The sequence below is a fragment of the Aspergillus melleus genome (genome assembly GCF_016097325.1).
Source record: "Aspergillus melleus strain CBS 546.65 chromosome Unknown contig7, whole genome shotgun sequence".
NCBI lineage: Eukaryota > Fungi > Ascomycota > Eurotiomycetes > Eurotiales > Aspergillaceae > Aspergillus > Aspergillus melleus.
In genome coordinates this window covers 185,272-212,038 of record NW_025763376.1, presented here as the reverse complement: position 1 = coordinate 212,038, position 26,767 = coordinate 185,272, and the positions used below count along the sequence as shown (strand labels likewise).

General features: G+C 52.5%; 10 protein-coding genes across 10 annotated transcripts; 4 read left to right on the top strand and 6 right to left on the bottom strand.

Moving 5' to 3' along the window:
* Window positions 1-16: 16 nt before the first annotated feature.
* On the bottom strand, window positions 17-966 carry LDX57_011039 (uncharacterized protein; the record flags this gene model as incomplete). Its single annotated transcript, XM_046092785.1, has 4 exons — window positions 17-241; window positions 299-397; window positions 482-717; window positions 780-966. The coding sequence occupies 4 exons, from the start codon at window positions 964-966 to the stop codon at window positions 17-19; spliced, it is 747 nt and encodes a 248-aa protein (XP_045948763.1).
* Window positions 967-1,223: 257 nt separating this feature from the next.
* LDX57_011038 (GMC family oxidoreductase) lies at window positions 1,224-2,897 on the bottom strand (the record flags this gene model as incomplete). Its single annotated transcript, XM_046092784.1, has 1 exon — window positions 1,224-2,897. One exon carries the CDS (start codon window positions 2,895-2,897, stop codon window positions 1,224-1,226), a length of 1,674 nt encoding a protein of 557 aa, XP_045948762.1.
* Window positions 2,898-3,471: 574 nt separating this feature from the next.
* LDX57_011037 (uncharacterized protein) lies at window positions 3,472-4,921 on the top strand (the record flags this gene model as incomplete). The annotated part of the gene is made up of 4 exons (XM_046092783.1): window positions 3,472-3,699; window positions 3,775-4,053; window positions 4,110-4,157; window positions 4,214-4,921. 4 exons carry the CDS (start codon window positions 3,472-3,474, stop codon window positions 4,919-4,921), a joined length of 1,263 nt encoding a protein of 420 aa, XP_045948761.1.
* Window positions 4,922-8,363: 3,442 nt separating this feature from the next.
* On the top strand, window positions 8,364-11,180 carry LDX57_011036 (DENN (AEX-3) domain protein; the record flags this gene model as incomplete). The annotated part of the gene is made up of 2 exons (XM_046092782.1): window positions 8,364-8,744; window positions 8,811-11,180. 2 exons carry the CDS (start codon window positions 8,364-8,366, stop codon window positions 11,178-11,180), a joined length of 2,751 nt encoding a protein of 916 aa, XP_045948760.1.
* Window positions 11,181-11,716: 536 nt separating this feature from the next.
* On the bottom strand, window positions 11,717-12,935 carry LDX57_011035 (SDR family NAD(P)-dependent oxidoreductase; the record flags this gene model as incomplete). The annotated part of the gene is made up of 3 exons (XM_046092781.1): window positions 11,717-12,549; window positions 12,602-12,633; window positions 12,814-12,935. The coding sequence occupies 3 exons, from the start codon at window positions 12,933-12,935 to the stop codon at window positions 11,717-11,719; spliced, it is 987 nt and encodes a 328-aa protein (XP_045948759.1).
* A 564-nt stretch (window positions 12,936-13,499) lies between these two features.
* On the bottom strand, window positions 13,500-14,687 carry LDX57_011034 (uncharacterized protein; the record flags this gene model as incomplete). Its single annotated transcript, XM_046092780.1, has 1 exon — window positions 13,500-14,687. One exon carries the CDS (start codon window positions 14,685-14,687, stop codon window positions 13,500-13,502), a length of 1,188 nt encoding a protein of 395 aa, XP_045948758.1.
* Window positions 14,688-15,898: 1,211 nt separating this feature from the next.
* On the top strand, window positions 15,899-19,222 carry LDX57_011033 (uncharacterized protein; the record flags this gene model as incomplete). The annotated part of the gene is made up of 1 exon (XM_046092779.1): window positions 15,899-19,222. One exon carries the CDS (start codon window positions 15,899-15,901, stop codon window positions 19,220-19,222), a length of 3,324 nt encoding a protein of 1,107 aa, XP_045948757.1.
* Window positions 19,223-20,388: 1,166 nt separating this feature from the next.
* LDX57_011032 (Zn(II)2Cys6 transcription factor) lies at window positions 20,389-22,113 on the bottom strand (the record flags this gene model as incomplete). Its single annotated transcript, XM_046092778.1, has 1 exon — window positions 20,389-22,113. The coding sequence occupies one exon, from the start codon at window positions 22,111-22,113 to the stop codon at window positions 20,389-20,391; it is 1,725 nt and encodes a 574-aa protein (XP_045948756.1).
* Window positions 22,114-23,732: 1,619 nt separating this feature from the next.
* Window positions 23,733-23,939, top strand: LDX57_011031 (dolichyl-diphosphooligosaccharide--protein glycosyltransferase subunit 4; the record flags this gene model as incomplete). The annotated part of the gene is made up of 1 exon (XM_046092777.1): window positions 23,733-23,939. One exon carries the CDS (start codon window positions 23,733-23,735, stop codon window positions 23,937-23,939), a length of 207 nt encoding a protein of 68 aa, XP_045948755.1.
* Window positions 23,940-24,502: 563 nt separating this feature from the next.
* Window positions 24,503-26,631, bottom strand: LDX57_011030 (putative C2H2 finger domain protein; the record flags this gene model as incomplete). The annotated part of the gene is made up of 2 exons (XM_046092776.1): window positions 24,503-24,798; window positions 24,906-26,631. 2 exons carry the CDS (start codon window positions 26,629-26,631, stop codon window positions 24,503-24,505), a joined length of 2,022 nt encoding a protein of 673 aa, XP_045948754.1.
* Between the last annotated feature and the right edge of the window lie 136 nt (window positions 26,632-26,767).

The following is a 26,767-nucleotide window of genomic DNA, read 5'->3' as shown; positions in this document are numbered from 1 at the left end:
CATTGCATACTCCAATCTAACCATCCAAGGTCCTCTCCAAGCCATCTACTTTAGCGCTGTCACAAAAGCCAAAGTGGTCCTTGAGCGGAATCCCATGCACACTGTCTCGATAGCAAGCCGAATGATCCGTCGCGTAGTCGTGCAATTCGCCCCAGTCGCGGCACCGGTGGAGCTGGCCGTCTCCGGCCTGGAACTCGCCAAATGTATACAGGGGTGTGTTGTCGGCGTTGCATTGCACAATCTGTCCCAAATGTCAGTTGAGATCATTGGCCTTGGCAATGGCATCTATCCGGCTTACTTGGCGCAGATAGTCGAAACAGTGCTCCATGTGATTCGACGGTTGGTGGGTATACGGCCGTCCTTCAACCGCTTCCCAGAAAGTGAGGCGAATCATTTGCTGTATGGCGTTAGATGGGGTCAGTGATCTTTCATGACTGAGGATAAGGAGAGGGGGGGGCGAGATGGAGGAGGGGCCATGTACAAGGCAATGCAGTTGGTGGTAGGCCTCTAGCAAATAGACGCTCTTTTTGTCGTCGTCAGGCATGGGCATCGAATTTGGCCAGTGGTTCTCCTCTGCCCATTCGCGGTCGACAGAGATGATCCCGTGGGCAGGGTTGATGGCCGCCCAGAGCGGGTCGGCTTCGCTGTGGTTTTGTGGACTGTATTCCGTATTCCATGTGAATGGCTTCCACACGGTGCGGAAAGTGTTGACTTGGGCTGGACATGGCTCAGGTTTGTCACTTTGTCATGTAGGTATGTGGGGGATCGAACAGGCTTACCATATTCTTTGGGTGCTCGCTCTGAAAAGGCGTGTTTCGCCGTAAATATAAATGGATAGATATAAAGAAGTCCGCCGAGCGCCAGGAGCAAGTACTTCCAGGCCCCATTCCAGCGAGACGGCTTGTTGAGAGGTAGTTCCTGGGAGCTTTCTGCCGACCCAAGCTGTGTATACCGCGAGTCTGCCATGGTCCTGACAATTGGTCAAGGAGTGTAGATTTGGGGATGAGCGAAGGATTGACATACTATGGAGAGGCCGAGCTTTAAGTACTTTCTCTCGCTTACTGGCTGCTTGCATGCGCTAATTCGGGCGTCTCATTGCAAGAGAGTACTCCGTATGTCTGTGCTTTTCTCCAATTCTGTCTACGTATATGATGAGAAAATCGAGCATGGCTTATCCTCACAAGGCATTCTCTCTACCGACAGACTCGTTGAATACAAGACATCTAACCCGAAATCAGATCCGCCGCTTTCTCGGCCACTGCATACAAAATCGCCTGGTAATGCGCCGCAAGAGGCACTGGTAACACACTGGCATCCGCCACTCGCAAGCCCTTTACGCCTTTAACCCGTAATTGAGTATCAACCACCTTGCCCATTGATGCCGATCCACCTGGGTGGAAGAAAGTGATGCCTCCGCGGCGAACATTCGCATCGATTTCGTCGTCGGTGGAGTCGAGCTTTATCGGCGTATTCTCTGGTCGGGTCACCTCGTACTCCACCATATCTTGGCCCTCAGGGGTATCAAGAAGAAGCTTAGCCACTCTTCGAACTCCATCCCTCACAATTGCTCGGTCTACTTCCTTTCCAAGGTAATTCGGATCAATTACGGGAGCAGTTGCCGGATCCGCATTGGCGAGTGTAATCTGACCGCGCGCCGTAGGAGCCATCAACAGAACAGCCGTGCTAATATGCGTGCCGTCCATTGGCGTCTCAAACCCGGCAACAGCCTGGCTCATCGGTGCATAAATAACCAGAACTTCAGTGTGAGCGAAGTTGGGATCCAAATACGGATGGTCCTTGGAAGCCTCGCTATTGTCAGCCTCGCCATTATCAGCCTGCAATGCCCGCGTCAACACGTCCGAGGGGGTTTGCAAAGTGACATTCCAATCGTACGGCACTCCCATCCCATACGCCGGGCTGGTCCAGAGAGGCGTGCCCATTGAGAGGCCTCGCTCAGGGTGACGCAGCTTCCACCACTGCGGGACACAGAAGTGGTCGTGGAAATGGCGGCCTACATCGGGCGCATCCACTAGCTGTGGGATATTATGTTTGGCCAACTCCTCCGCCGGCCCAATTCCAGAGAGCATAAGAACCTGTGGTGTCCGGTATGCACCGGCGGAGATGATCACCTCTTTCGAGGCGTGGTATTCCTGGCCGTTAACTACCTTGACTCCCGTCGCGATCTTCTGTCCGTCTTGCTCGTTGACAATCACCTTCTCAACCAATGTATCAGTAATGACGGTGACGCCCTGACGCTTCGAGAGCCCGTATGCCTCGCTGGCAAGCTGACGCTGTCCTTCACGCCAGTTCTCTCCAAAGTGCGCCAGCCCTAGAGGGTTTCCGGCGTTGGCATCTGGGTTAAATTTAACGCCGAGCCGGTCCCATGCCGAGCGAAGTGGCTCCTTCAGGGGAAATAGGCGCTCGGGGCTGGTAAGTTCGACAATTGTGTTATGGATAGGACCGCTGGTTCCGTGAACAGCTGGGTCTGCATCGCGGTCGTAGTGTGTCTCGGTGCGTTGAAAGTAAGGGAGAAGACCTTCATAGCTCCAGCTCGAGTCACTGACCAGCTTGGCCCAGAGGTTATAGTCTGCGGCATTTCCCCGAGTCCAGGTGCCGTAGTTGATTGCAGTACCTCCCCCTAATGCTTTGCCTGCGCTATTGTAGCATTCGCGGCCATTGAGGTTTTTCTGCGGGACAGTGGTGTAGTCCCAGTCCAACGGCGAATGATGAGAGGCGAAGCACGCCAATGGGGTGCTGGTCAGAGGATGATCAACCACGTTAGGACCAGCCTCGATGATCAGAATGCGCAGTGATTCGTCCTTCTCGGCCAGTCGACTCGCCAGAGCACAGCCGGTCAGGCCTCCGCCAACAATGATATGATCGTACGTCTCAGGCATGGCGAACGGTAGTGAAGGGGAAGGCAGTAGAAGGGCAAAAAACAATCAGGTGGGTTAAAATAGCGAGTGTAGATCTTTTTTTGCGACTGGAGGAAGGGCCGGTCGAGGTATTTGGCCACCTCGCCCCCCCCCCCCCCGGTCAACTCAGCCAACACACTGGCAAGGATTAGAACACTCGCTAGGCAGGAGTGGTGTTCATTGTTTTTACTATGATCCTTGGGACGCTGTGCCAGTAACAGAAGAGAGGATTGGCTGTCTGCTGTTGAATCCCCACCAGCGGGGATCAGCAAACAAAGAGAGTAAGACGGCAAGCCGGGCCTCAATGTAACCCAAGGAGATCCACTCTCCGAAAGGCTCCACGTCGGCGTAAGCAGCACCACGGAAGACTCCGGCGGGGGCCATGTCTATCTATAGTATAGTTTAGTACTTTCATCATTATAAAATCGAACGTTGGATATGCGGAATATGCGGATGAACTGTTCATTGATTGGATATTTATACCTCAACAGGCCTGCATCGTATGATATAACATACAACTTTCTTTCGTGAGTACTAGTCGGAACACAACGCGCCAATGCAGTCAGAAATTGGGCGACTCGCCTTGATCATCTCTCGTGCGACCTTCATACTTGATGCATCAGAGTCTGGATACAATACCACTGAACATACCTTCGAGGCCAAATCCACACCGACCACTCCTCCCTCGACAGAAGAGGAAGTCAAAGCAAAGCATGACGCCATTAACGCGTGTATGGAACTGCTGGATCGATTGCAAGGGCCGTTAGCAGGCCTGCTACCTTTGGTGCGTCGGAGAAATGTGCATTTGCTCGGAAAAAAGTAATAAGCTAATCATGGAGTTGGCGATTTATTCAATCAGTGGAATGGCGCGGCTATACAGGCTATTTCGCGATATCGCATCGCCAACCATGTCCCGCTGAACGGGGAGATCTCCTATCAAGATCTCTCTCAGGCTTCAGGCGTCCACGTCCATGATCTCAAGCAGTATATTCGATTCGTGATCGCCTATCACCGAGTCTTTTGTGAGGAGCGCAAGGGCTACGTCTCTCACTCCGCTGCGTCGCGCTCCCTCGTCGAAAGCTCAATTGCCGCCGCTGGTGTGGCGCAAATCGGGGAGTGGTACGACTGTTTTTCGAAAGTGTGTTCATTGTGCATCTATGCCGTTTATTGAGTTTTTTTAACAATTGCATTTAGACTGTCGACGCGATGGATCAGTTCCCGGGACATAAGCCCGACGAGTCGGTACGAGATAACTATGGTATTTGCCTAAGCTGAGCTAACCACCTAGCTTGTCATAGGGGTACGCCCTTACCCATAACAACCAGGGTATCTTCGACTACCTCAGCACGCGACCGGACAAAGGGCGACAATTCGCCCAAGCCATGGAATTTTTCTCCGTCGGCGTCCCTGAAGCATCGCCCAAATACTTCGTCGACCGGTATCCCTGGTCCGATCTCCCCGCGGGAGCCACGGTGGTCGACATCGGCGGCAGCAACGGCCACGTCGGACGCTTGATCGCGCAGGCAAACCCGCGCATCAACGTGGTGGTTCAGGATCTGCCCTTCGCGGCGAAGGATTTCCAGGCGGCGACGCATGGGGAAGGGGGAGATCTAGACAACATTCGCTTTGACGCGCACGACTTCTTCACGCCGCAGACGGTGGCGGCGAACGTTTATATCTTCCGCTGGACACTCATGAATTGGCCTGACGAGTCGGTTGTGTCCATCCTGCAGCAGCTGGTTCCTGTTATGCGTCCGGGTGTTAAGGTGCTGGTCAACGAGAATCTGTGTCCAGAAAGTGGCTCGCTGTCCTTGGCTGCAGAACGGTACATTCGGTGGATGGATATGCTGATGCTGGGAGTGTACAAGTCCCGTCTCAGGGATGAAGACGAGTGGGCCTCGTTGTTTAAACAGGCCGACAAGAGATTTTCCTCCGTTCGGTCCTCGACGGTACCGGGTTCAGCGTTGGGGATTGTGGAGGCAACATGGGAGGGAGGACCGGAATAAGCATCCATGTCTATTCTTTGAAGTGCTTTCATCTCCCTCGATCTCACGCCGATCTTGACATACATATTAGTCAATGGGATGAAAGTAAATCCCGCTGATCAAGATTTAAAGCAACGCAGATGGGCGACAAGGGATGATCAGTACCTAGAGGCTAATATCTATTATAGTTTGTGGTTTTGAAAGAAAAACAAGGCTTATCGTGCAGTTACTTTATTGAGTATTTCCTGAAATAGTTCGCTGAATTTCCATTAGGATACTATAGACACTATTGGCTTTAAGTGCGTCCTATATCACGATTGGGAGGATGTAGATAGAGAATATTAGGTACTGAAGTTCGAGAGTTTAGATTTTGACGGCCACCACGTCTGGATAGTCGCAGTGGATTTGACGGTGTGAAACCGTGGCTATCCTCCTATTAATACAGAGAACACTACGAGATCGAGCTAGTTTGGTGCCAAATTCGTTAGTATATTTGGGTTGGTAGAGTCGCTATGCGCTGTAGTCAATACGGGTGTAGTATACTATCTTTAGGGCTTCTCTCGCGGGTTTAGTTTTTATAGTATTCAACTATAAGATACAAAGATTTACTATTATTAGGATAGGCTAGGGTTAAGATATATCTAATATGCCTATTAGACATTAAAGTCTACTTTATTTATTGTTTTGTATTGGTGGCATTCATTTACACACCCTGAAGCTGACCAAGCAGAGCTATAACACTTTATCAGGGTAGAATATAGCAATCAATCGGGATCTTGAAACCAACATTCCATCAATATTTATCATCATAAACCTGAATATCCCATCGACTAGACGGACAGAACTTAAGATCAAAGCGAGCCGAAGTGGAGCCCGACCGGGAGTTGAAAGGTCCAAACCGGATCTTTGGACAGTCCTTGTAACACCAACTTGCCTGAAGTTGCCACTGTAACTACGGTGTAATCCAGCACGCGATATGAGATCATATCTCATCTGATTAACTACCGTAGTAACTAGTAGAAGGATTCTACTAGTCAGTGCTGTAGAGTGTAGAGTCAGTGCCCCGACCCGTCCGTCAAACGAACCACGGAAAGCAACGCCTCTATCGGTTTACAGTAGATTAATTTAATTATTATAAGATGGAGTTGTGTACAGTGTCAGTGGCCAAGTGCAGCACAAACAGATTTTTACTATTTTCTTTTCTCTATCTTTAGTATAGAGCTGTCATTTCCTGCTTTGTTTGCCTCTACAAACAGATCCCGTGCACCGTTTCCGATTCCTTTGTTTCAGCAAAATTGATACGTCTATTTTCCGATCATTTCGATCGATCTCGAGGCCGAGGACTGGGCAGGTACAAACAATCATCCTTGCTCCAACAAACTGAAACGGGACGAGCGCCCGTTCGCACCGCCACCGGAGGAGTCTGTAGTTAGGTCTTCAGACTGTCAGTGTCAGTGTCAGTACCGACGATGTTCGTGTGCAGCTAGCCAGTGAAGACGAAACACTACCTCCACCCGCTCGCAGCCGCTGCTCAATGCTCGGTAAATGGCAGCGACGAGTCATGTTGACGGGTGCCTGATCTGAATCATACCGGATCGGGGAATTCCCATCATCTCGGAAATACCGCCAGTCGGAAACAGAGATTGTGAGTGGTTGAGAAGCATCGTGAGGCTACGCGCAGGTCTCCTCTGTGGACCCCGGTAGACGGCAAAGGGCAAACGCGTCGTGGGACGGCTGCAGGTTGGTTGGATATCCAATGATCCATTCACAAGAATGTCCAGACTCCGTAATTACGGGTTCGAGATGTGGTTCTCTGTGTGTCGGTAGGAGAATAGTAGGTAAGGTCGAGTAATGTACGGAGTAAGGATTTGAAGAAGCGACACTGGGGATATTGATTAGAATTAGACTTACAGAGTAGCAAGGCATAACGAGAAACTTTCAGGTGGCAGATTCCAAGGGACGAGGCGAGGGTACTTGCAGGAATAATATCCTTTAGGTTTGTTTTCACCCGGAGTGCAATCAATCTGGCAAGTGGCGGTTGACAGATTCTGTTGAAGGAAATAATAAGATGGAAGGGCAAAGTTTAGTCTCCATCTCACCCACTCGCTGAAACACGTCCTTATCTCTTCTATAGTTACGAGGGTTAATCTCTCTAATTTACTCAATTCAGGAGACAGAATATACTCTGGATACTCTGGATATCCAACAAATCCTTCCGAAGTCTCCGACAACTGAAACTAGGCCTGGCAGTTAAATTGCCCAGTCGATCAGTTGCTGGTTCGGTGCGAAGGCAATCAATATAAGGCGACCCGTCCAGTTCCAACGAGCGGTTCGCATAAAGGGGTGGGCCGTTTGTTTTTCTTAGCCATTGTTGTTACTGGAGAATTTGTCAATTTTCTGGGATTAAGAATTGACAAAATGAGAAATCAGGAAGAATTGATCAAATCAGTCGAAGGGGGAGTCAAAAGTCAAAATGCGTCCGGAACGCGGTGGAAAGCAGGGGGGAAACCGGAAAACTCGTGGAGGATCCATTTTATTCCATTCTCCGAGCCGTCTGTTTGCTCGGTCTAGTCCAAACGGACGCACCTTCGACTGAAGAGCTTCTTTTTTGACTTTCCCCCGCACGGGCAAGTTTCCTGGATTTCTGTTGGTCTCTGGAGTGATCATTGCTGGGATTCCTCTTTATTTTATTTTATTTTATTTCATTTCATTTTATATTATTTTCCTTATTTTATTTTCTTTCCTTTTATTTTTTATTTTTTATATCCTGAACTCCTAATAATACCGAGGAATAATACTACTAAGAATAACGGATTCCATCCGTCCCTGATTAGTCCTCCGCTAAGGGCCTCGAGGTACTCCGCTTGTACCGTACGGGTACGGTAAAAGTACTCCTTCCCCTTCCCCCCTTTACTCTTCCTGGTCAATGATCATCTCCCTTTTTTTCTTCCTCTCTTCTTCCCCGTCCATCCCTCCTTCTTTTTTCTCTCTCTCTCTCTCTCCCTTCCCCTCTCCCTCTCGTTCACTCCCTCCCGTCCTCCCTCCCGCTTCTGGCCTCATCCTCTCCCTTCTCCAGAAGCTGCGAGTGTAGACATCGTCCCTCGCTTCAACACGTTGGGTGAATTCGTTCATCTATCAAAGACGTGTGGCGGTTGCTGGGAGATGCTCCTCGTGTCAATTCGCTGGCTGTAGTTGTACACCACTGACTCCATGTCCGCTTAACTCCCCTTACCGACTACCTTCGACACTCACTTGCCACTCCGAATCTCGTCTATCCTTTCTTAACGGCCTGCCGGTAGCACTCGAGAAGTGCTACAACTACCTTGGAACCCCCTCGGAATCCCTTTCGTTCGTTCTCGGAACGGCTAAGTCCCAAGAATCCCAATCGACCGGATCTCCCGAACCACGGTTGGCTCGATAAACAAACTCCGCCGAATCTATATATACATCCTACAACCTCATCATGGGTCCATCTCTGAGAGACCACTCCTCTTTCGCCCGTCCGTCGACGCGCGACCGGCCGTCCACCCGCGATCAAGGAGAAAATTCGCTGGTCGTTCCTAGTCGCACCTCCTCGCTTCACTCCCGCATTACGCAACCCATCCCTTCGCAGTCCAACGTCAAACCCGCCCAGAAGACCCCCAAGACCCTCACTCATGCCTACATGGTCTGCGGTGTCGGCCGCGAGCCCTCCCAGTGGGTGAGGGCTCCCGCGCCCGCCCAGGGAAAGATCGGTCATATGAAGGGTGCCGTCGGTCAGTTTTGGTTGCCCGAAATTCTGGGCAGTAGTCCTCGCCTGGAACAGGACAACGAGATTGCCAAGTCCTTGCACTCGGCTATGAGGGTGGGTTGACCTCCGATGAACTGTATCAATGAGCGCATCACGAGCACTCCCAGCTAACGATTTCAGGCCTGTTTCCCTCACGATGTCGAGATCTGCACCGGCAAGACCCAGCCTCACTGCGCCCACCATGCCTTCGTTCTACAGCAGGATTCGTCTCACACTCTTTACGGTATTGCCTTGCGCGTCTGGTCCCGAGCCGACGAGAAGCGTGCCGAAACCATCCGGGAACTCCGCAAGAAGACCGAGCCCGACTTCTACGATAACCCCGAGGAGATCTACTGGATTCCCTACTGCTTGAGTTTCCTCTCGAGATATCCCCTGTACGACCTGCTCGGCGACTACCTGCGCGGCATGTGGATTCACTGGAACAAGGCCACCAATTTGTTCCACGCGGAGGAAGTGTCGAGGATTCTGAGCTTCCCCGCCCCGCGCCTGAACGACCTGGTCCGCATCGATATGAAGGATTATGCCCTCTGCTACCAATTCCCCTCGTCTCCCACGGGTTTCCAGAACTTTGCCATGTGGCCCCTGTTTACCTGTCTGTCCATTCCCAACATCGTGGGTGTTATCGAGGCCGCGGTGTCGCCGACCCGCCGCATCATCTTTGTCAGTCACTACGCCGCCATGCTCACCATCGCCGCCGAGACGATCCGATACTGCGTTCGGATATACGAGTGGAGCGGGTTGTACGTGCCGGTGGTCCATGCCCGTCACATTAAAGACCTGGTCCAAGAACCCGGCCCGTACATTCTGGGTGTCACGGCGGAATGCCGAACCCTGTTCAACGCCCCGTCGGATGCCTTGGTGGTGGATCTAGATCGCAACTTTGTGCTGACGTCGAGCCCACCTAATGTCCTCAACCCCGGACAGCGAACAAAGTTCATCAACCGGTTGACGCAGGCGATGAACGGCGACGTCTCGCCCTCCGGCGTGCCCAACCACCTCCGATCGGCCTACGCCGGCGGCAAGCTGATCCCCGCGGGGCAGATCATCGTGATGCGAGGCGAGGTTGAAAGCGTCCAGGAACCGTCGTGGTGGAACCAGGACTCCGTCATGGGCGTCATGGACCACGTTTGCGAGAAGTTGGGCCGCAACACGGGTATGAAGGCCATCTTCGGCGGTTCGGTCAAGAAGCCTCTCATGACCAAGGTGTCCATGCGCCATCTGAACGAGATCGTCCGCGAGCGCAACCAGTACTCGCGGGATGCCATGGAGGCCTGGCAGGACTTTATCAACCTCAAGGGCCGCATGGACACCGAGCTCAGCAAGGTCACCAAGCGCAACAACTTCCTGGTCGAGGAATTGGAGACCTGGAAGCAGCAGTTCCTCAAGTTCCAGACCTTCGCCGAGCAGCTCACCAAGGAGACCTCCGAGCTTAAGGTCAAGATCGAGAACCACAAGCGTGAGAACCGTCGCCTCAGCGGTCTCATCGACCAGCAGAAGGACGACGCCGCCCGTCTCACTCTGCGCCTGTCCGGAACCGAGAAGCAGCGGGACGACGCCCTGGAGGCGCTGGTTCTTCAGCAGGAGATTGCCGAGGAGTTGGAGCGCGAGAGGAAGCGCAACCAGAAGGAACTCGCCAGCCTGCAGCACAACAACGCCAACCTCCTTCGCCAACGCGATGATGCTCAGCGTGTGGTGCTCCACCTTCGCAGCCTGATCAACGGCCAGTCTCACCACATGGAGCACATTGTTCGCTCCATTGGTAGCTCGGCCGACCTCTCTGATCTGGCCCAGCAGGAGTCCGTCGAGGAGAAGGCCGCCGTCACTGACGCATCCAAGTTCGAGGAACCGGCTGTCGCCGAGCCTCGCCAGGAGGTCAGCCGCAGCAGCTCCCGGTCCGAGACCCGCGGCGCCACGACGGGCCCAACGAGGGACATGAACCCTGAGATGGAACAGCATCTCATGAGCCTTGGTAAAGGTGACAAGCGCCTTGCCCGTTTGAGCATTACTGATGTCGCAGATCGCTACCTCCGGGACAAGACCGATGCGATCTCGGACATCATCCGCAGCATCAGCGACCAGTGCGCCGCCGCTGTGGAGGGCCTCCACCTGGCTCAGGATGCCGAGCTGGACGACTCCGAGGAGCCCGGCAAGGATGGAGACCGCCTGGCCCCTCATGGCGATGACCACCGCGAAGGCAGCGAGATGGGGGACTCCCTGCACCCTGACCACCGACACTCGAGCGTGCCCCCGACGCCGGACCTCGTCCACAACCGGTCGAGCACGTCGATGTCGATGGTGAGCAACTCGACCTTCCCGGAAAGGTCGAGCCAGCAGTACGGACCAGGCGAGGTTCCGACGCGAATCGTCGAGGATGATGACGAGCACGCCAATGACACCGATGGTCTTGATGACCACACCGAGACCGGCACCCTGTCGAAGCAGGGCAGCGAGGATCTCATGCGCACCAGCAACCCCCGACTGGTCGCGTAAATTAGTTTTGCACTCGACAAAAGATGAGATGCAACGACGACTCTGACACGACTTGAGCGAGTTGTGCAACGGCAGTTGTTATTTTTTTTTTTTGGCTTTCGAATTTTTTACATTCTTGATCATTTGCCGTTGGATATTCCCACTATTGCCTTTTTGGGGTTTTGGAGACCATTTTTTCTATCTATTTATTTACATTCTTCAATGGGGGATATTGTACTCATTCTAGTGTTGTTTTATTTGGGTGGTTTGATTTTCACCACAGCTGTTCTACTTTTCTTGACCTTTTTCTTTTCATTTCGCTTCTTATCCACGACCTCCGGGTCCTGGCTGTGTCATCCACCCCATCCTCATTCTTTTGAGTTTCCTTTTTCGCTGTCATCCACATATTTCCCTTTGTCTATAGTTCCGGAACGGGCTGCTTTGAAAGCTGCCGTCTGAGAAATTCTGAATTGAACAAGTCTGGCGGGCATCTGCTGGAATTGAATTGAAGATAAATTCTCCCTGTCACATAGTATATACACTAGATCCCTGTCTGATCAAGCCAACTTACCCGGCACAAATGGATGCCCTGCACTCAATCCGCCGCAAACCGCCCACGCCTGTCCATTGACGTAGCTACTCTCGTCACTTCCCAGGAAAAGCGCCACCCGTGCAACCTCATCGGCAACAGCACCTCGCTGCAAGGGATTCAGCTGGCCTATCTTGCGCTGCGTCCCGCGCTGCCTCGCCGCGTCAAACACCGCCTGCGTCATCCCCGTCTCAATCAACCCGGGACAGATCGCATTCACGCGGATCCCCGTCCCGGCGAGCTGAAACGCACTCGTCTGCGCAATCGATACCACCGCTGCCTTGGAAGCCGAGTAATCCGTTGACCCGGCGTTCGACCGGAGTCCTGCTACGGACGCCGTGCAGATGATCGAACCTCCTGGGTATTTCTTCCCTTCTGCCCCGTCTGCACCTTGGTCCTTGACACCCTCGGGTAAAGTTGTCGTGGTGATTTTCATAGCTTCGGATGCATACTTCACCCCCAGGAACACACCGAGCGCATTCACCCGCATCGTCTCCATGAATTCCTCCCCCGTCACCTGGGAAATGTGTTTCGGTTGGCCGACCACCCCTGCGTTCGCGAAGAATATGTCCAGTCGGCCGTAGGTCGTTATTGCGTCGTTCACGACCGCCTGGATCGCGGTTTCGTCGGCCGCGTCGAATTGGCGCGTGTGGATTTTCACGGAGGGGTGGAGGGTGCGGAGTTCGCGCGCGTAGGTCTCTAGGTGCGTGGGCGTGTAGTCGCAGATGTAGATTGCGTGGGCGTGGTTGTGCGCGTAGTGGTAGGCTGTGGCGCGGCCGATGCCGAGGGGGGAGTTTGCTCCTGTTGATCAGGTTAGGGAGGGGTGTGGTTATAGTTATAGTGGAGGGCGTACCTGTGACGATGGCGACTTTACCCTTGACGCGGCTGTATGTCAAGGCGTTAGTTAGCTGTTATCTTAACCAGCTGGTGGTGTAGAGACTCTGGTGATAGAAAAGCATGTATGATATGTAGAATGAATGCAACCTGCGCATTCATATTCACACCACATCGAATACACAAACCCCGCGTCTTTAAAAATGTCAAGGAAAGAGAAGGAGAACATACGGTCCCGTCGAATCTCCCGCGACTTGCCGGATCCCCGGGACACCTTCACAAGACCCGGCGTCGGGGATCCCTTCGACTAGCTGCTGGCTGAGGGCTTGGAGACGCTGTTTGGCTGCGGACATGATGTATGGGTTTGTTGTAGACGAGTAGAGAAATGTGAGTGTGGATGTGAGGGTTGGCAATGGACAAAAGGGGAGGTAGGAAGATGTCAAGTTAGGGGCGAGACGAAGTATGCGACAACTCGGCTGCTTTTGCGGGGAGCCGAGGTTGTTTCGAGGTCAGGTGATTCCGGTAGATAGTATGTCTTTTTTGTAGAAACAGATAAATTACTAGTAGGGGTTGGTCTCACCAATTTTTATGTAATTTAGATCAATCTACACAAAGATTCTTGTTGAAGTTGCTTCGGTTCACTTGCTAGCTAGCTATGATTATAGTTGTCGTGCTCCGGTCGAGTCTTCGAAACGCACGTGTCAACACCCCGGATTTCAGCGCAGTTCACGAAAAATATCAGAGTACATTAGACACCAACATTCCTCTACCATATGAATTATAATGTTCTATGCAAGTAAATTCACTTGACTACTGTAGTAAGGGAGATAAATTAGAACGAGAACTTGATTATCTTTCTATAGAGGTAGAGACTAGCTAAATAATATAAGGTAAATGGCAAGGGTAGGGACCTACATCTACGGCAGGCAAGCAGGCAGATCAGAGATGAGTGTTTGGCAATTCCCCTTCATCAAACATTCTGCAACCTGCTTCAACGTATTCGCGTATGGGTCATCTGTTGCGTGTGAGCCAATCTCGGATAGAAGTCTTCCGTATGCCCAGAGATCGTTAAGTTGACGTTGTTCAAATGGAAGATCAAAAGGAGACATCTCATCTTGAATCTCCGGTGAACACCATTGGCGGGTTATTCCGCCAATACCGCTGATATCGATGATTACTGCATTTCCTTTGCTGTCAATGACGATATTGGAAGGCTTTATGTCCATATGAGTTTTGTTTGCCTTATGAAAGCGATTCAATGCGGTTCCGATCTGGACAGGCCATTGTTTCCAGAGGTACTCTGTAAGACGATTCTCCAGAAGAACCTGCCGCAATGATCCTCCAGAGTAGGCCTCCAATAGAACCCCAGTGACAACCAGCGATCTATCACTGCCAGTCGAAGTCGCATACGGATTGGTAGACACTCGAATACCGGCCGCCTGCACAATGTTAGGCAGGCCTGCGAAGTACTCGAGATTTTCTAGCTCCTTTCGAAAAACATCGGTGTCGCGGGGTTCATAAAGAGGACGGTTGAAAATCTTGAGAATGTACCGTATCTCATCCTTGTAAACCCAGTAGACTCCGTCCGCGATTTCGGAACCCGTTATTAGCTGTTCATCGTTGAACTTTCGAAAATAAGGGAACTCGTTGCATGGAGGATAGACGACCCTGAGAGGGTCTTCCCTAATCCTGTATTTGAGGGACTTGCTGAGAATACTCATTGTATCATCGGTATCGTCTAATCCAAATTCCATCTCTTGACCCGTTGCTGTTGTACCTTGGAGGATAATCTCAGTCACGGTGTCAGATAGGAGAGGGAGCGATTCGTAGTTGATCTGCGTAACAAAGTGTTGATAGAATATGCGTCTCTGACGCTTTGAAGTCTGTTGAATGTCGGCATTGTCAAGAAAGTTAGTGATTGTACCCAGGAGGGTTACTTTGATCCACCATCTGTTATCGTTCACAGAGCATATCAAAGTTTGCGAGCGGCTGCTAGGTTCCGTTCCTCCTTGGGCAAGTAAGTCCTGGTTCTCTGAGTAGGACTTGAGTTCAAGATGGGGTGTTGATCTAAGAGGGGCAGAAGACGAGGTCAATATCTCGTTCATGGTTTGATGCATAAGGTGATGGTGGTTGCGGCTCCTGCCTGGCATCTGGGGCGGCCATCAATTCACAAGGATGACTAATCATTGGATAGCATAAGTCACGTGGGGCTTTCTAAGCTGCCTCTGCGCGATCACCATCATCTTATATTTATGCATTTCTATAGAAGGGTTTCAAGAGAGACGCTCTTCACCATCTTGGTACTTTCGATGATATTATGGCGTTTCTCATTTCGGCGAATTGAAAGATCGGGTCTCTTGAACGAGCTATATATTGAATGGTATCTACTTGCAGAAGACCACCAGTCTAGTGCAAATTATCTAGCCTTTGTTTCATACACACAAACACATCAATGCGATCATACTCCCCCAAGCAAGGAGGCTACGCTTCTATCTGGTGGGCACCCGTGTTGGTATATCCACAATGCTGAGCTGGCATCGCCTGGAGTGGAAAAGAGCCGCGCGCGGGGGACACTACCAGAGTATCTACCACGCTGTATGATGTTCCAGAACGATGAAGCTTCTGCCCGATGATGTCGAAGTGCGTTCTCCACTTAGTCTGGATCTTGGCTTCTCAGTCATACCGATTGGCATCCAGGGTCCTCGTCCGTTGTTCTGGAACCCTCGAGTGAGATTTTGTCAGCATTGGTACTGTACATAGTCACCTAGGTAGTCAGCACAGGGTTGTTGCAATTGCCACCACTGTCAGGTCTAGACTGCAAACCTGGAAATATTTGGAAGTGTTGACATTCACTGTTACTGTAGAACTGTCGACCTGACATCACCGCACTCACGTGACCGTCAGTCAGCTGCGCGCGGCCACACGTCATGGGAAACTCCTCGGGCATTCCATCACTTTTCTTTTATCTTCCTCTCCTCCGCCTCTTCCTGGTCAGCACCTTCTTTCTCTCTCCCCAGGGTGGTCCTTGACTTAAAACACCAGACACCTCTTTGAGTCATTGTCGGTTTGAAGTGGAGCAGCTATCGGTCCTTGTTATCTATCGCCCAAACAACGATTACGCCATCCACCGCACAAAAAGTCCCGTCTCATCAATCCCATTTCGTCCACGTTCACACGCTGCCCGAACTATCCTCCGTGCTATATCTAGTCTTCAGCTCGACCGCCTCGAATGAGTGCCAACACACGAATCCACACGCATTCATGAAGTCCGCACTCGCCAAACCCTGCGTCTGGTCTGTTCACCGCCCCACGAGCCATGGCGGAGCACGATGCCCGACAGCTGCAGCGTCGCTCGTCGTCGCGCACCTCCTCGTCCTCGCGGCATAGCCAGAAGGCGAAAACCGTCCGCGCCATCCCCCAGAAACGTCTATCCGCTTCGTCCAACACCACCACCGACCTGACCTCGTTCCCCTCGCTTTCGCCCGATCGCTCGCCCGAGGGATTCCTCGGCCAGCCCGCCTTAAATAGCGCCTTGTCGAACGCGTTGTTGGATAGTGATAACGGTGATGCGGCCAGCGACACGAGTCGGGACCGCCGGGCCACCCTGGCCAAGCTGACCGGTGGGCTCCCGCCGTCTTCAGGTCGCGCTTCTCTGTTCGGGGACTCGGTTCCAATCCGCGATGTCCCCGGCGCGCTGCATCTGGCGGACGACGCGCACATCGAGCGGTTGATTGCGGGCACCGGAGCCGTCAAGTTGGTTCGACAGTTCGCCCGCGACTTGGCGCAGCGTGATGCCGAGATCTCGGCGCTGCGGCAACGGGCCGACGCGCGGGAGAGGGAGTTGAAGAGGATGCTGCGGGAGGTCTCGGTCTCGAACCAAGACATCGAGCGACGGTTGTACGGGCTAGAGAATGCCCCGAGCAAATCGGACCAGGATCGAGTAGATGACGGTAATCACATGGATTCGGCGGTCAATTCTTCTTCTGGCGTCCACGGGCTAATGCAGCAAGCCTTGACCGACGGAGTAGGCACGCATACGCACGAGGAAACCTCGGATTCAGCGCCGCAGACCCAGGCCACCCTCCGTCCGCAGCAACGCGCCGAGGGCGACTCCCGATCGGGCACCTCGAGCGCGGAATCAGGAACCACTCGCAAGAGACAGAGTTCCATGCGCAGCTGGCAGGATTATATCTTTGGAAGCACGGCCGGCAGCCGCAAGACCAGCCGTGCGAGCAGCATCATGAGTGAGGTTGGGGAAATCGAGGAAGAGGGCCAGCATCCGCGCAATGGCAGCAATCCTTCATTGGCTCGACGCAAGGCTCTTGACGACCAGCTCTTTCAGCCGCCACCCGATGGGCAGGCGGTGCCTGTGGCGGGAGATGGCAAGCGGCAGCTAGGTGTGACTTCCAATGGGGACGATAACAGCGTCCACTCTCGCAAGTCTTCAAAATCCCTATCGTCTTGGACCCTCAAACTGTTTGCAGGGAACTCCCAGCCGAGCAAGGACGAAAACGATGCGGACAGCGCGCGCACTGCAGCTTCGTCAAACGCACGGGAGAGAAGTAAGGCTGATCCGTCAGCGGCTCAGGCGAACCCCAAAGGCGCCATGTCGGCGGTCGCAGCCTTGAAACGAATCAATAGCAATGCCAGCATACATGGCGCGCCGGGAAGGTTGGGGAACGGGTCGGCCAGCCTATCCAGATCGAACCAAGTCGCGCGGAGGAATGCGGCCACCAGCGTTTCGCATGGATCCGCCTCGGAGAGTGCCGATAAGAACGCAACCAACCTTGGGCCTGTGGAGATGGATGCCATCCTCCCGATGGAGTCACGACCTCCAACGCTGTCTCACATTTACAATTACCAGCCCGGCGAGCTTTTGACCGACAGATTCGGATTCATTTACGACCAGCGTCGAAAGAAGAGACAAAGAGATGCCGGCTCTATCAAGAATTCCGGCAATCGTCTGAGCATCGCGGAAACCCTCAGCAGCTTTCGAAGCGATAATTCTGACGGCGACGACGAGCGCGAATCTCTGAATCAGCCACCGTCTGCAGGATCACAGCGCTCCCCGGATTCGGCATCTCCCGAGGACCCCGAGGCCGGCGGCGTTGCGATTCGGAGGTGGCAAGATTACTTGAGAATTGCCACAGGGCCGGCAGAGTTACTCTCCCATACGCCGTCTGCCGGTCCTATCGTGTCGTTAGCAACCGGGGAACCCCCGCGGAATCCAGCAGTGAGCGTTGACAAACGTGGCTCTCTTTCGGTTAATCAAAATCTTGAACCGTCGGCATCTACATCCACGATCACGGCCGACCGCCCTGAATTCTCCGGCGTGTCGAGCGATGAGCCGGTCGTGACAGCTACATCTTCTGCGGCGAAGGAGAACGAACCTGTCAAGCTGCTTCTTGAGCAGCTCACCGATCTCCATGACACCTTGCAGCGCGACAGAACAGTCAGATGGAATGAGTTCCTTCGCAAGGTGCGCGCGGAGCGCAGGAAAGAAGGCGAGGCTGCGGCAGCCGCCGCGGCCGCAGCAGACCGACCACTGCAATCCGTCGACACGCCGGAAGCGTCTCTCGCCGACGGCGAAGTGGTGGGCATTGCTGGCCTCGGGAACAAGGGCAAGGTAGGCCGGGCCAAGTGGCGCGAGTTCCGGACGCTTGTACTCGGGGGCATTCCCGTCGCCCTCCGTGCCAAGGTCTGGTCCGAATGCAGTGGCGCGTCGTCCATGCGGGTACCGGGATACTATGATGAGCTCGTGAAAGGGACAGACGGCTACGATCCAGATGCGTCGGTTGTTTCGCAGATCGACATGGACATCAACCGCACCCTGACTGATAATGTGTTCTTTCGGAAGGGGCCTGGTGTGGCGAAATTGAAAGAGGTTCTTCTGGCGTATTCTCGTCGCAACTCGGAAGTTGGGTACTGCCAGGGTATGAACCTCATCGCCGCGTCTTTGCTGCTGATCACCCCAACAGCTGAGGATGCGTTTTGGATCCTGGCGTCGATGATCGAGGTCATTCTCCCGCAGCATTACTACGATCATGGTCTTCTTGCGTCCCGCGCCGATCAAGTCGTGCTGCGGCAGTACATCTCCCAGGTGCTGCCCAAACTCGCGGCTCATCTTGAGACACTGGGCGTCGAGCTGGAGGCGTTGACGTTCCAATGGTTCTTATCCGTCTTCACCGACTGTCTCTCGGCAGAGGCACTCTATCGTGTCTGGGACGTGGTTTTGTGTCTGAACGTCACCAGCGTCGTGAACAACGGCAACAGCTCCAACGCCTCGACCAACCAACCCACCACCGCTCCTCGAGACGCGAACGATGCCAACGCGTCCGCCGCCAAAGACGTTGCGTCCGGCAGCGGCGGCGGCAGTACATTCCTCTTTCAAGTCGCGCTTGCTCTGTTGAAACTGAACGAGCAGCAGCTTTTGACCACCTGCTCCACGCCTGCGGAAATCTACACCTACATCAACCATCAAATGACCAACCACGCCATCAGCATCGACGGCCTGATCCAAGCCAGCGAGGCCTTGCGCAACGTAGTCCGTCGCGAAGACGTGGTGGCACGCAGAGCAGACGCATTACGAGACATGCGAGAATTCGGAGGTGGTCAGTCAAATGCAGATACTGACAGTTGATCCCCGGATTGATTGATACTCCTCCACATATCCTATCTATCCCTTTCAAAAATACATTCATTCTTCAATAAAGTCTCATCCTCGGATTATATACCCCTTTCGCTCCTTTTGTTCTCATTCACTCATGATCGGTGTTTCCATCATTTCTAGCTTCATCGTTGTTCTTCATGTCCATGATACCATTTCTTCGTCTTTCCTTATCCCTCATATCTTTCTTCTTCATGTTTATGCCCATGCGCATTCTTCATCTATCTATAGACTAGGTTGTTTATCTTTTGGTGGGGGTTATCATTGTCATTGTTGTTATCTGGGGTCTGGACTGGAATCTCTTGAGTAAATTAAATGGATATGGCGTTAATTTTACCATGGTTTAGAATCAGGTCTTTCCTTCATCCCTCTCCTTTTCTTTCACTTCTTATCTTGGCTGTCTTGTGCATATTTAGTTCACATCTGTGCATCGATGCATTTATCCAGTTATCTAGATTTCTGTTGTTGTTCCTTGTCACATCCACCTTAGCCTTAGCTTGCTGGCGATTGGATTTACTAGGTAGGTACCTAGGGAGGGACTTCGTCTAGTCTATTCAGTCTAGTTTAGACAAGAGATGTATATAGAACAATGAACATATACATGACATGATATGACAGAGAACAATTACACCAACATCCTCTGTTTACCAGATTGATCTGACTCCATATGCTCTTACAGTATATGTCCGCAGACCATGCAGTGTTCGCTCCTATGAGTAACAAGATAAACAATAACTCGATTACAGAAATTTTCATCCCAGAAATCAAGATGCGGATGGACAAGGGTATCATTATAGTTTTGAATAAGCAAGTATTTGATATCAACATCAATAAATACCACCGTCATCATGAACATCAACATCAGTATTGATCCGTTGGATATTGGCCATGACATAACAGATCATAACATATCAACAGGATTTAGATATAGTAAATAGACAATGCACTGAAAACAAACACAAAAAGCCAAAAAAGGTGGAATCCAAACAACTAGTAGTTCCACCCATGAATATATATCAGGATGCTATGATTTTTCTTTCATGACAATATGCAAAATTTTTATATCGATTGGTTTGTTCGATTCTTGCTTGCTCGCTTGTATTGAAAATATATATCGCTTTCTCTCTTTCTTTTTCACTCTAAGACATCCAGAATCGACCGTTATTGTCAAGAACAGTCGTCAAGTCGATCTGGTCGATAGTCGGACGTAAGCCGAGATCCATGACGTCGCGAGCCACAGCCTTGATCTGCCGCATGATGGTCTGCGAGATGGCCCAGGTGCGGCCGAGCGTTTTGAAAACGCCAATGGTCAGCGTAAGTCGGTCCCGACTGGGGTCGGGCATCTGTCCGGCCTTGACGGAGCAGGCAGCCAGCTGCACGATGGAGCTCATGACAAGGGCACAGATGAAGAATGGGGTATGCTTGAAGACGGGCATGCGGATCGACGCCAGGGAGGAGATTTCGCTGGAGGCCTTGACGGCCTTCATGGCGTGCGCGTGGTGCGAGAAGGCTGGGATACTGCACGGCCCGGTGTGGCCGCAGATGACCTCCGCGGCGACGGCGGGCGACGAGAGCAGGTCGGAGCGCGGGAAGTGGAGGTAGATGGCGGCGCCGTTGACGATCATCATCGCCTGGAACATCATCTCGTCGACCGTGCCGTCCGACCGCAGCAGTTCGGCCTTGGTTTCGGGCAGGTGGTGGAACCAACTGGTGATGCGTGCGTCGATGGCTTCGACGTGGTCCTGCTGGCCCTCGACCATATCTTGGATGGCCACCACCCGGCCGAGAATGCGGACGGCCTCCAGACGGTAGGTGAAGGACGAGAAGTCCCGCTCCTCGTCAGCGAAGACCCGGTCGTCGAACTGCGCGATTGTCGGCGGCGGGGGCGGGGTCAAACCATCTTGGTAGATGCGCTCCTCACAGGGCAGCGGCACCTCCGGGGGCACTAGGCTCGTGCGGAAGGTCTGCTGGACGCCCAGGGCGGTCAGCATGCCCTCGATGATGAACAGCTCCCACCACGTCCGTCTCAAGCTCTCCTCCCGGACCGGATCCCCTTCGCCCATTCTGGCCGCATAGCTTTCGGTGTGCAATCCCAGCTCAAAGGCGAGGTCAACCGCCATGGCGAGACATTCTCCGGCCTCGCCTCGTTCATTGCGCGAATGAAGCACGATAGCCAGGATCACCAGCGCCTGCAACTTTTCGATGGTGCCGTCTTGTTCCATGACCGACGTCTTCACAGTAGGTCGATACGGCTCACTGGAGGTGGCCTGGGTAAAATGAGAGCCGACGAACTTGATCACATGCTCGAGGAAGGGCGGGATGTAGAATTTCTGGAACAGACGCAGAGGCGGAAGGATTGGGTGTGAAGGATGGAAGAAGGTGTAATAGATATCGATGAGGTAGCCATCATTGCCAATGGCGGATGACGAGTCGGGCGTGAGAGGGTCTAATCGGGCAGGTTGCGACGATTCGGAGGTGATGGTGGTTAACAGAGGGCTGCCGGAGGAGGTCGAAGGCAGGGTCGTAGGAGGCGGCGGCATGTATTGTAAGCTGGCCTGGAGACTCCAGTCGGTAGGGACGTTGATCAAGCCAACGTTTTGGGGGTCGAAGGCGAGGTCTGCAGCCAGCTGGTCGGGGGAGGACGGGTTGGCGCGGCGTTTCTTCGAGGGACCCTTATAACCGCGACGAGAAGGGGTGTATTGGCATTCAGAGCTGGTGGCCAGGCAACGGCCGCAGATGGGGGTCTTGCCATCGCACTTCAGGTGTTTGTGTCGGCAAGTCAGGCAGGCCAAGAGCGAAGGGCCAGCGCCTTTAGGGACGGCGGTTGCGTTTACATTCGTGGGGGGGTTGAATGGCTCGTTCATCTTGACGGACTAATTGAGACGATGAATTGTTCGAATTTGGACCAGGCCACCCATATATCCGTTGAAATAAACTGAGACTGAAACACGGAGGAAGGGAAAATTAAGAAGAGGGGGGGGAGCGATTTTTAAAAAAGGACAGTCAGTAACTGTGCAGGAAGTGGGTAGATTGATCGAGATTGGCGTCGGGTGTGGGCGAGGCGGGGAGATTGGTGGAGCGTCACGGGCCAGAAGGAGAGGAAGGGAAAAAAAAAAAAAAAAGAAAGAAAGAAAGAAAGCAAAGTCGGGAGCACAGACAGCCCAGCAGGGTGGAAGGAGTGACGAGGGAAGGAAAAAGAAAAGAGAGAAGAAGGACGAAGAAGTCGATCCCAGTCGATCTGCAGCACAGTATTTGCCTGGATCCTCAGGTGTCTCCCCGCAGGCCGCTTATCTAATCATTTTCTAACCACGACCCAATTTGGTAGTAACTCCTAAGTACTCAGTCCTCACTATGCAGTGTTCCTCCTTCATAACAGGATAACCGTTGAGTTTTGACTCTTGACGCTGATGAGTCCAGAGAAAAAAAGACCAACCAGCGGATCCACCGGACGGTCCGTTAGCCTGTCAAAGTGGAGCCAAGAAAGGCGATTCATCTGGATTGTTACGCTATCGATCTTGAAGCCGTTGTGAGACCAACGCTCTGACAGCACATCTGCATGGAGGAACCAAACTCGCAGTTATCCTTCTCTCTTATTCGCGCGAGCTATTTTCTAGAAAAGCTTTCACTCAATTGGCCCAGCAAAAATAATCAAATCCCCCCGGGCTCCTACGGTGTATTGCCAAGTAACCTGTAGAACAACAAGATGCAGCCAATTCACAATCTTTGACCGGAAAAAGAAATACACCAGCAGTTATTACAAGGATCTTCCCTACAATTGATGCCCGATGCATCAATCTCTCGTCTTCGCCCGTTCATGACCGTTCCCAGCATATCCACCCAATACCAAGACCAAGACCAATCCTTCCCATAGGAAGCGAGAAAACCACCAACTGTCACACCGAGTCCTGACATGAACGAACCACAAGAAAGAAGTGGAAAATGTCATGACTCGGTGTAGAAATTAAGTTTCGACCGTTGTGGCGACCTGCGATACGCCCGATTGAGCCTTGATATTCTGCCTCAGGTGTCGACCGTCGGGTTTCCGCCTTAGGTGTCACTATTCTGGCCGCATCTCCGCCGTAGTTTACGATTGCGCATCGTCTACCCACTACAACCATCTACGCTCGTTCCATCCTACCCTCCTGGTCCTGAGGCGTTGAAGGAACTCATATCTGAACTTTTCATTACTATCTGCGATTCCAAATGTAAGTTGATTCCCACCCCCAAGCTAGCTACCCGCTCGTGACGTGACGAGGAGGAGCTAACGTGGCTTCTCCGTTCAGTTATCATCTTCCGATCTCTATCCACGCTACTCTGCTTGCTACCGATATCTCCGGTCTACTGGATAGCTCATCACGATACTCCGATCCATCCATCCTTTCCATTGATACGAACGAACATCGCAGTCGCCTTCTCTTTCCGCTCCCGCGTCCTAATCTTAATCCAATTCCACACATCCTCCCTCGAACCATAACCATCCAACATGATCTCCGACGACGATCTCCACCGTCTCGCCGTGTTCCTCGGCTCCTGCGCCATGATGATGATCGTACTGTACCATTTCCTCGAGGTCAATTCTAAAGACGACGCTCTTGATGCGGGCGCAGAGAAGGGCAAGAAAGTGACGGGGGCTGCTGCGGCGGCTGGGTCGTCGGCTTCGACAGAGGGTGGCGTGGCGAGTGGGAAATAAACGGATTCATTGGGCGCTTGTGTATGAGTTCGCTGTGGAGTGTATGAGGAAGAAGGAATCAATTGATGGGCTAGTTGGTCGGTTTGATTGGTTGACATGGGCGCAATACATTACAATGCAATCAGTCTGGATCACTGGCTTACGGTTGACTTCTGCAGGTGTGAGAAGTGAATAGGTGAAGATTAGTTACCAGCGTTGATATGGATGGATACCCCCTGCTTTTATAATTCCTGGATTGGTGGGTTTGCACGAGACACAGGTGGTGTATGATACTGGATGACAATTCCATTATGTCCCTTAATCACGGACTACCAAATAATCAATCGTCTTTTGACAGAACCACGATCTAGCCGGACGCGACCTGAGGTACAGTAAGAGTACAGAATTTGAAAGGCAAAAAGCCAGAAAGAAAGATAACAGAACAAATGTTCGCTTGATGTCCTCCGAACGCCAATTCCTCGAAGCACTCCGGCCCAATGCAATGTACGGTGTAGACAAGGTCGAGAACAAAACCCCAACGTCTTCGTTCACAAAATGCAGAATACCCCCCTCCCTTCACATCCTTATCCACCAGATACCACTTCATAATATTCTTCGTCATTACTAAGTCTTTCGTTTCTGGCGGGTGTCGCCAGCTGACATCCACCCGGGTCCAAGCCAACGCCAATCTGACCTTTGAGTCTTTGCACAGCTTTCAAGATTTCACGCGCCTTCTCGTGCTGGGTGTTCTTGCCGTGAACCCGATTGAATGCGCGAATGGAGCTGTAACTGGCTGGAAATATGAGGGAATCTTGGCCTTGAGGTCGATTAGAGGACGGAAGGGTAAAAGGTCCCGGACTAGCAGTCGCGCTAGTATCGCCTGTGACATGGGTAATTCAAAACCATCATTAACAATTACTCTCCTTTAAAGAAAAAACGAAATGATATGACGCAATTGAAAAGCAAGTCATCTAGATGCTTTCTCACCCGTTCCAGGTACTGACGGCCCATCGCCCAATTTCCAAGCAATGGGGTCAATGTGCTGTTTTTTGATGTGCTTGTAGAGCGCGGCAGCCGGCATGGTCTGCTCCAGGTCGCAGTTCTTCCACGAGCAAGAAATGCTGTATGTGACATGATTTTTGTAGATGTGTTTCTTCAGCATCTCGAGGTTGTGCAGCCTAGCCTTGCAGTCCTCCCAATCGCACGCATAGACCGGGTAATTGACCTTTGGGGGAGGGACAGCCACCTGAACCTTCTGGACCTTGTTGGTGCTTCCAGGCGGACGGCCCGGTGGTCTGCCAGGAGGCCTCTTCCCGATCATCTTCACCGACGGTATTTGCACAGTTGGAGTGACTGATTTGGCCGGCGACTGCGACGGAGCCTTTGGTTGTGATTTGGGTGTTGTCTGAGGCTTCGGCGGGGGAGGCTGTGGGGTCTGCTGCGGTGTACGGGAAAGCGATTGTGGTGGGGGTGGGGTATGCTTAATCTGGACCTGAGGAGGAAGCTGATAGTTTTTTGCAAGGTGCTGGGGTTGCTGCTGAGCAGGTGTCCCAAGCACTTGTCTGGGTGGTGGTGGCAGTTGCTGGGCGGTGGGTTTGTTGACAGGCGGCACTACTGCTGGTGGAGCGGCAGGCGGAACCACGCCGAAATTTGGTGCGGGCGCGGGCACGGGCGCGTGGATTTGGACAGGGTCACGTGCAGCAGTCGCGCGCTCTGCCGCCTGGTCTACCAAGTCCCAACGAAAGGTTTCCAAATCCGACGAGATACCAAGGAGGGGGAATACATCGCGCAGGCGGAGCAAATGGTGATTTAAGCAATTCTCGGTCGGGTGACGTCCAACAGCAATCAAAACATCTCTTGCAATCGTCGAGGGATCGTACGTCTCTTTCTCCGCAGCATCGGCCAGTTTCATGGGCTCTGCGATGTCTGACCGGTTTTTAATGCCCAGCTTGCTCGTAGGATCTCTAGGAGAGTAGTTGTATGAGGCAAGCATTCCAAAACCTGGCGTACCCCCGGGATTTGAGCCTTGACTGGGAGGCGGTTTTGGGACTTGACCGGTAGGTTGTTTGTACATTCTGGCGGCAGAGAAACTCTCGTCGGTAACGCGGCGTCTTTTGGCATCGTGGCTATCATGATTCGGGGGCTGGCTCGGAGGAGGCGCATGCTGCGGAGGGTTGGAGTTTAATGGAGCCGAGTTTTGGGCCTGGCCTGGTGTTGTGTATGGTGGTCGAGCCATGGCGAACAAACGCGACGGAGGAGCTGAGCTGGGAGGAATCGAGCGCATGATATTGCTTGGTGTCACATAGTTCTGAGGTTGTACTAAAGAGTGAGGCGGCGGTTGAGGATACGTCTGCGAATGGGTGGGAGGCTGAGAGTGAAGTGAAGGTTGGGCCCTCGGTTGAGGCTGAGATTGGGACTGAGATTGAGGTTGAGGTTGAGGTTGACTCCGAGCTTGTGAGGCATACGGAGATACATAGAACTGAGAGGAACGAGACGGTAGAGATGGGTTGACTTCGACGGTAGGCATTCTTTGGGTAGATGGCATCGGAGGGTCATAGAACTGAGAGGATTGCTGAGACGGTAGAGGCGGATTGTCATTGAGCCCAGGGAGTCCATGAAAGGATGGTATTGGGGGATCATCATATCTCAAAGGATTCTGATAGTCACCCGACTGCAGGAAGCTTTGAAGCCAGTAATAATCGTGTTCCGACATTTTGCGCGGCGGAGTTGTAGTCCTTGATTATTATCCATTGGGCATATTCGAGCGAAATATGATGAACAGAGATCCTCATAGGCAGATCAACACATAGATGCAAGGATGAAGTCACGTTGAGTCACTTGTTCCTGAG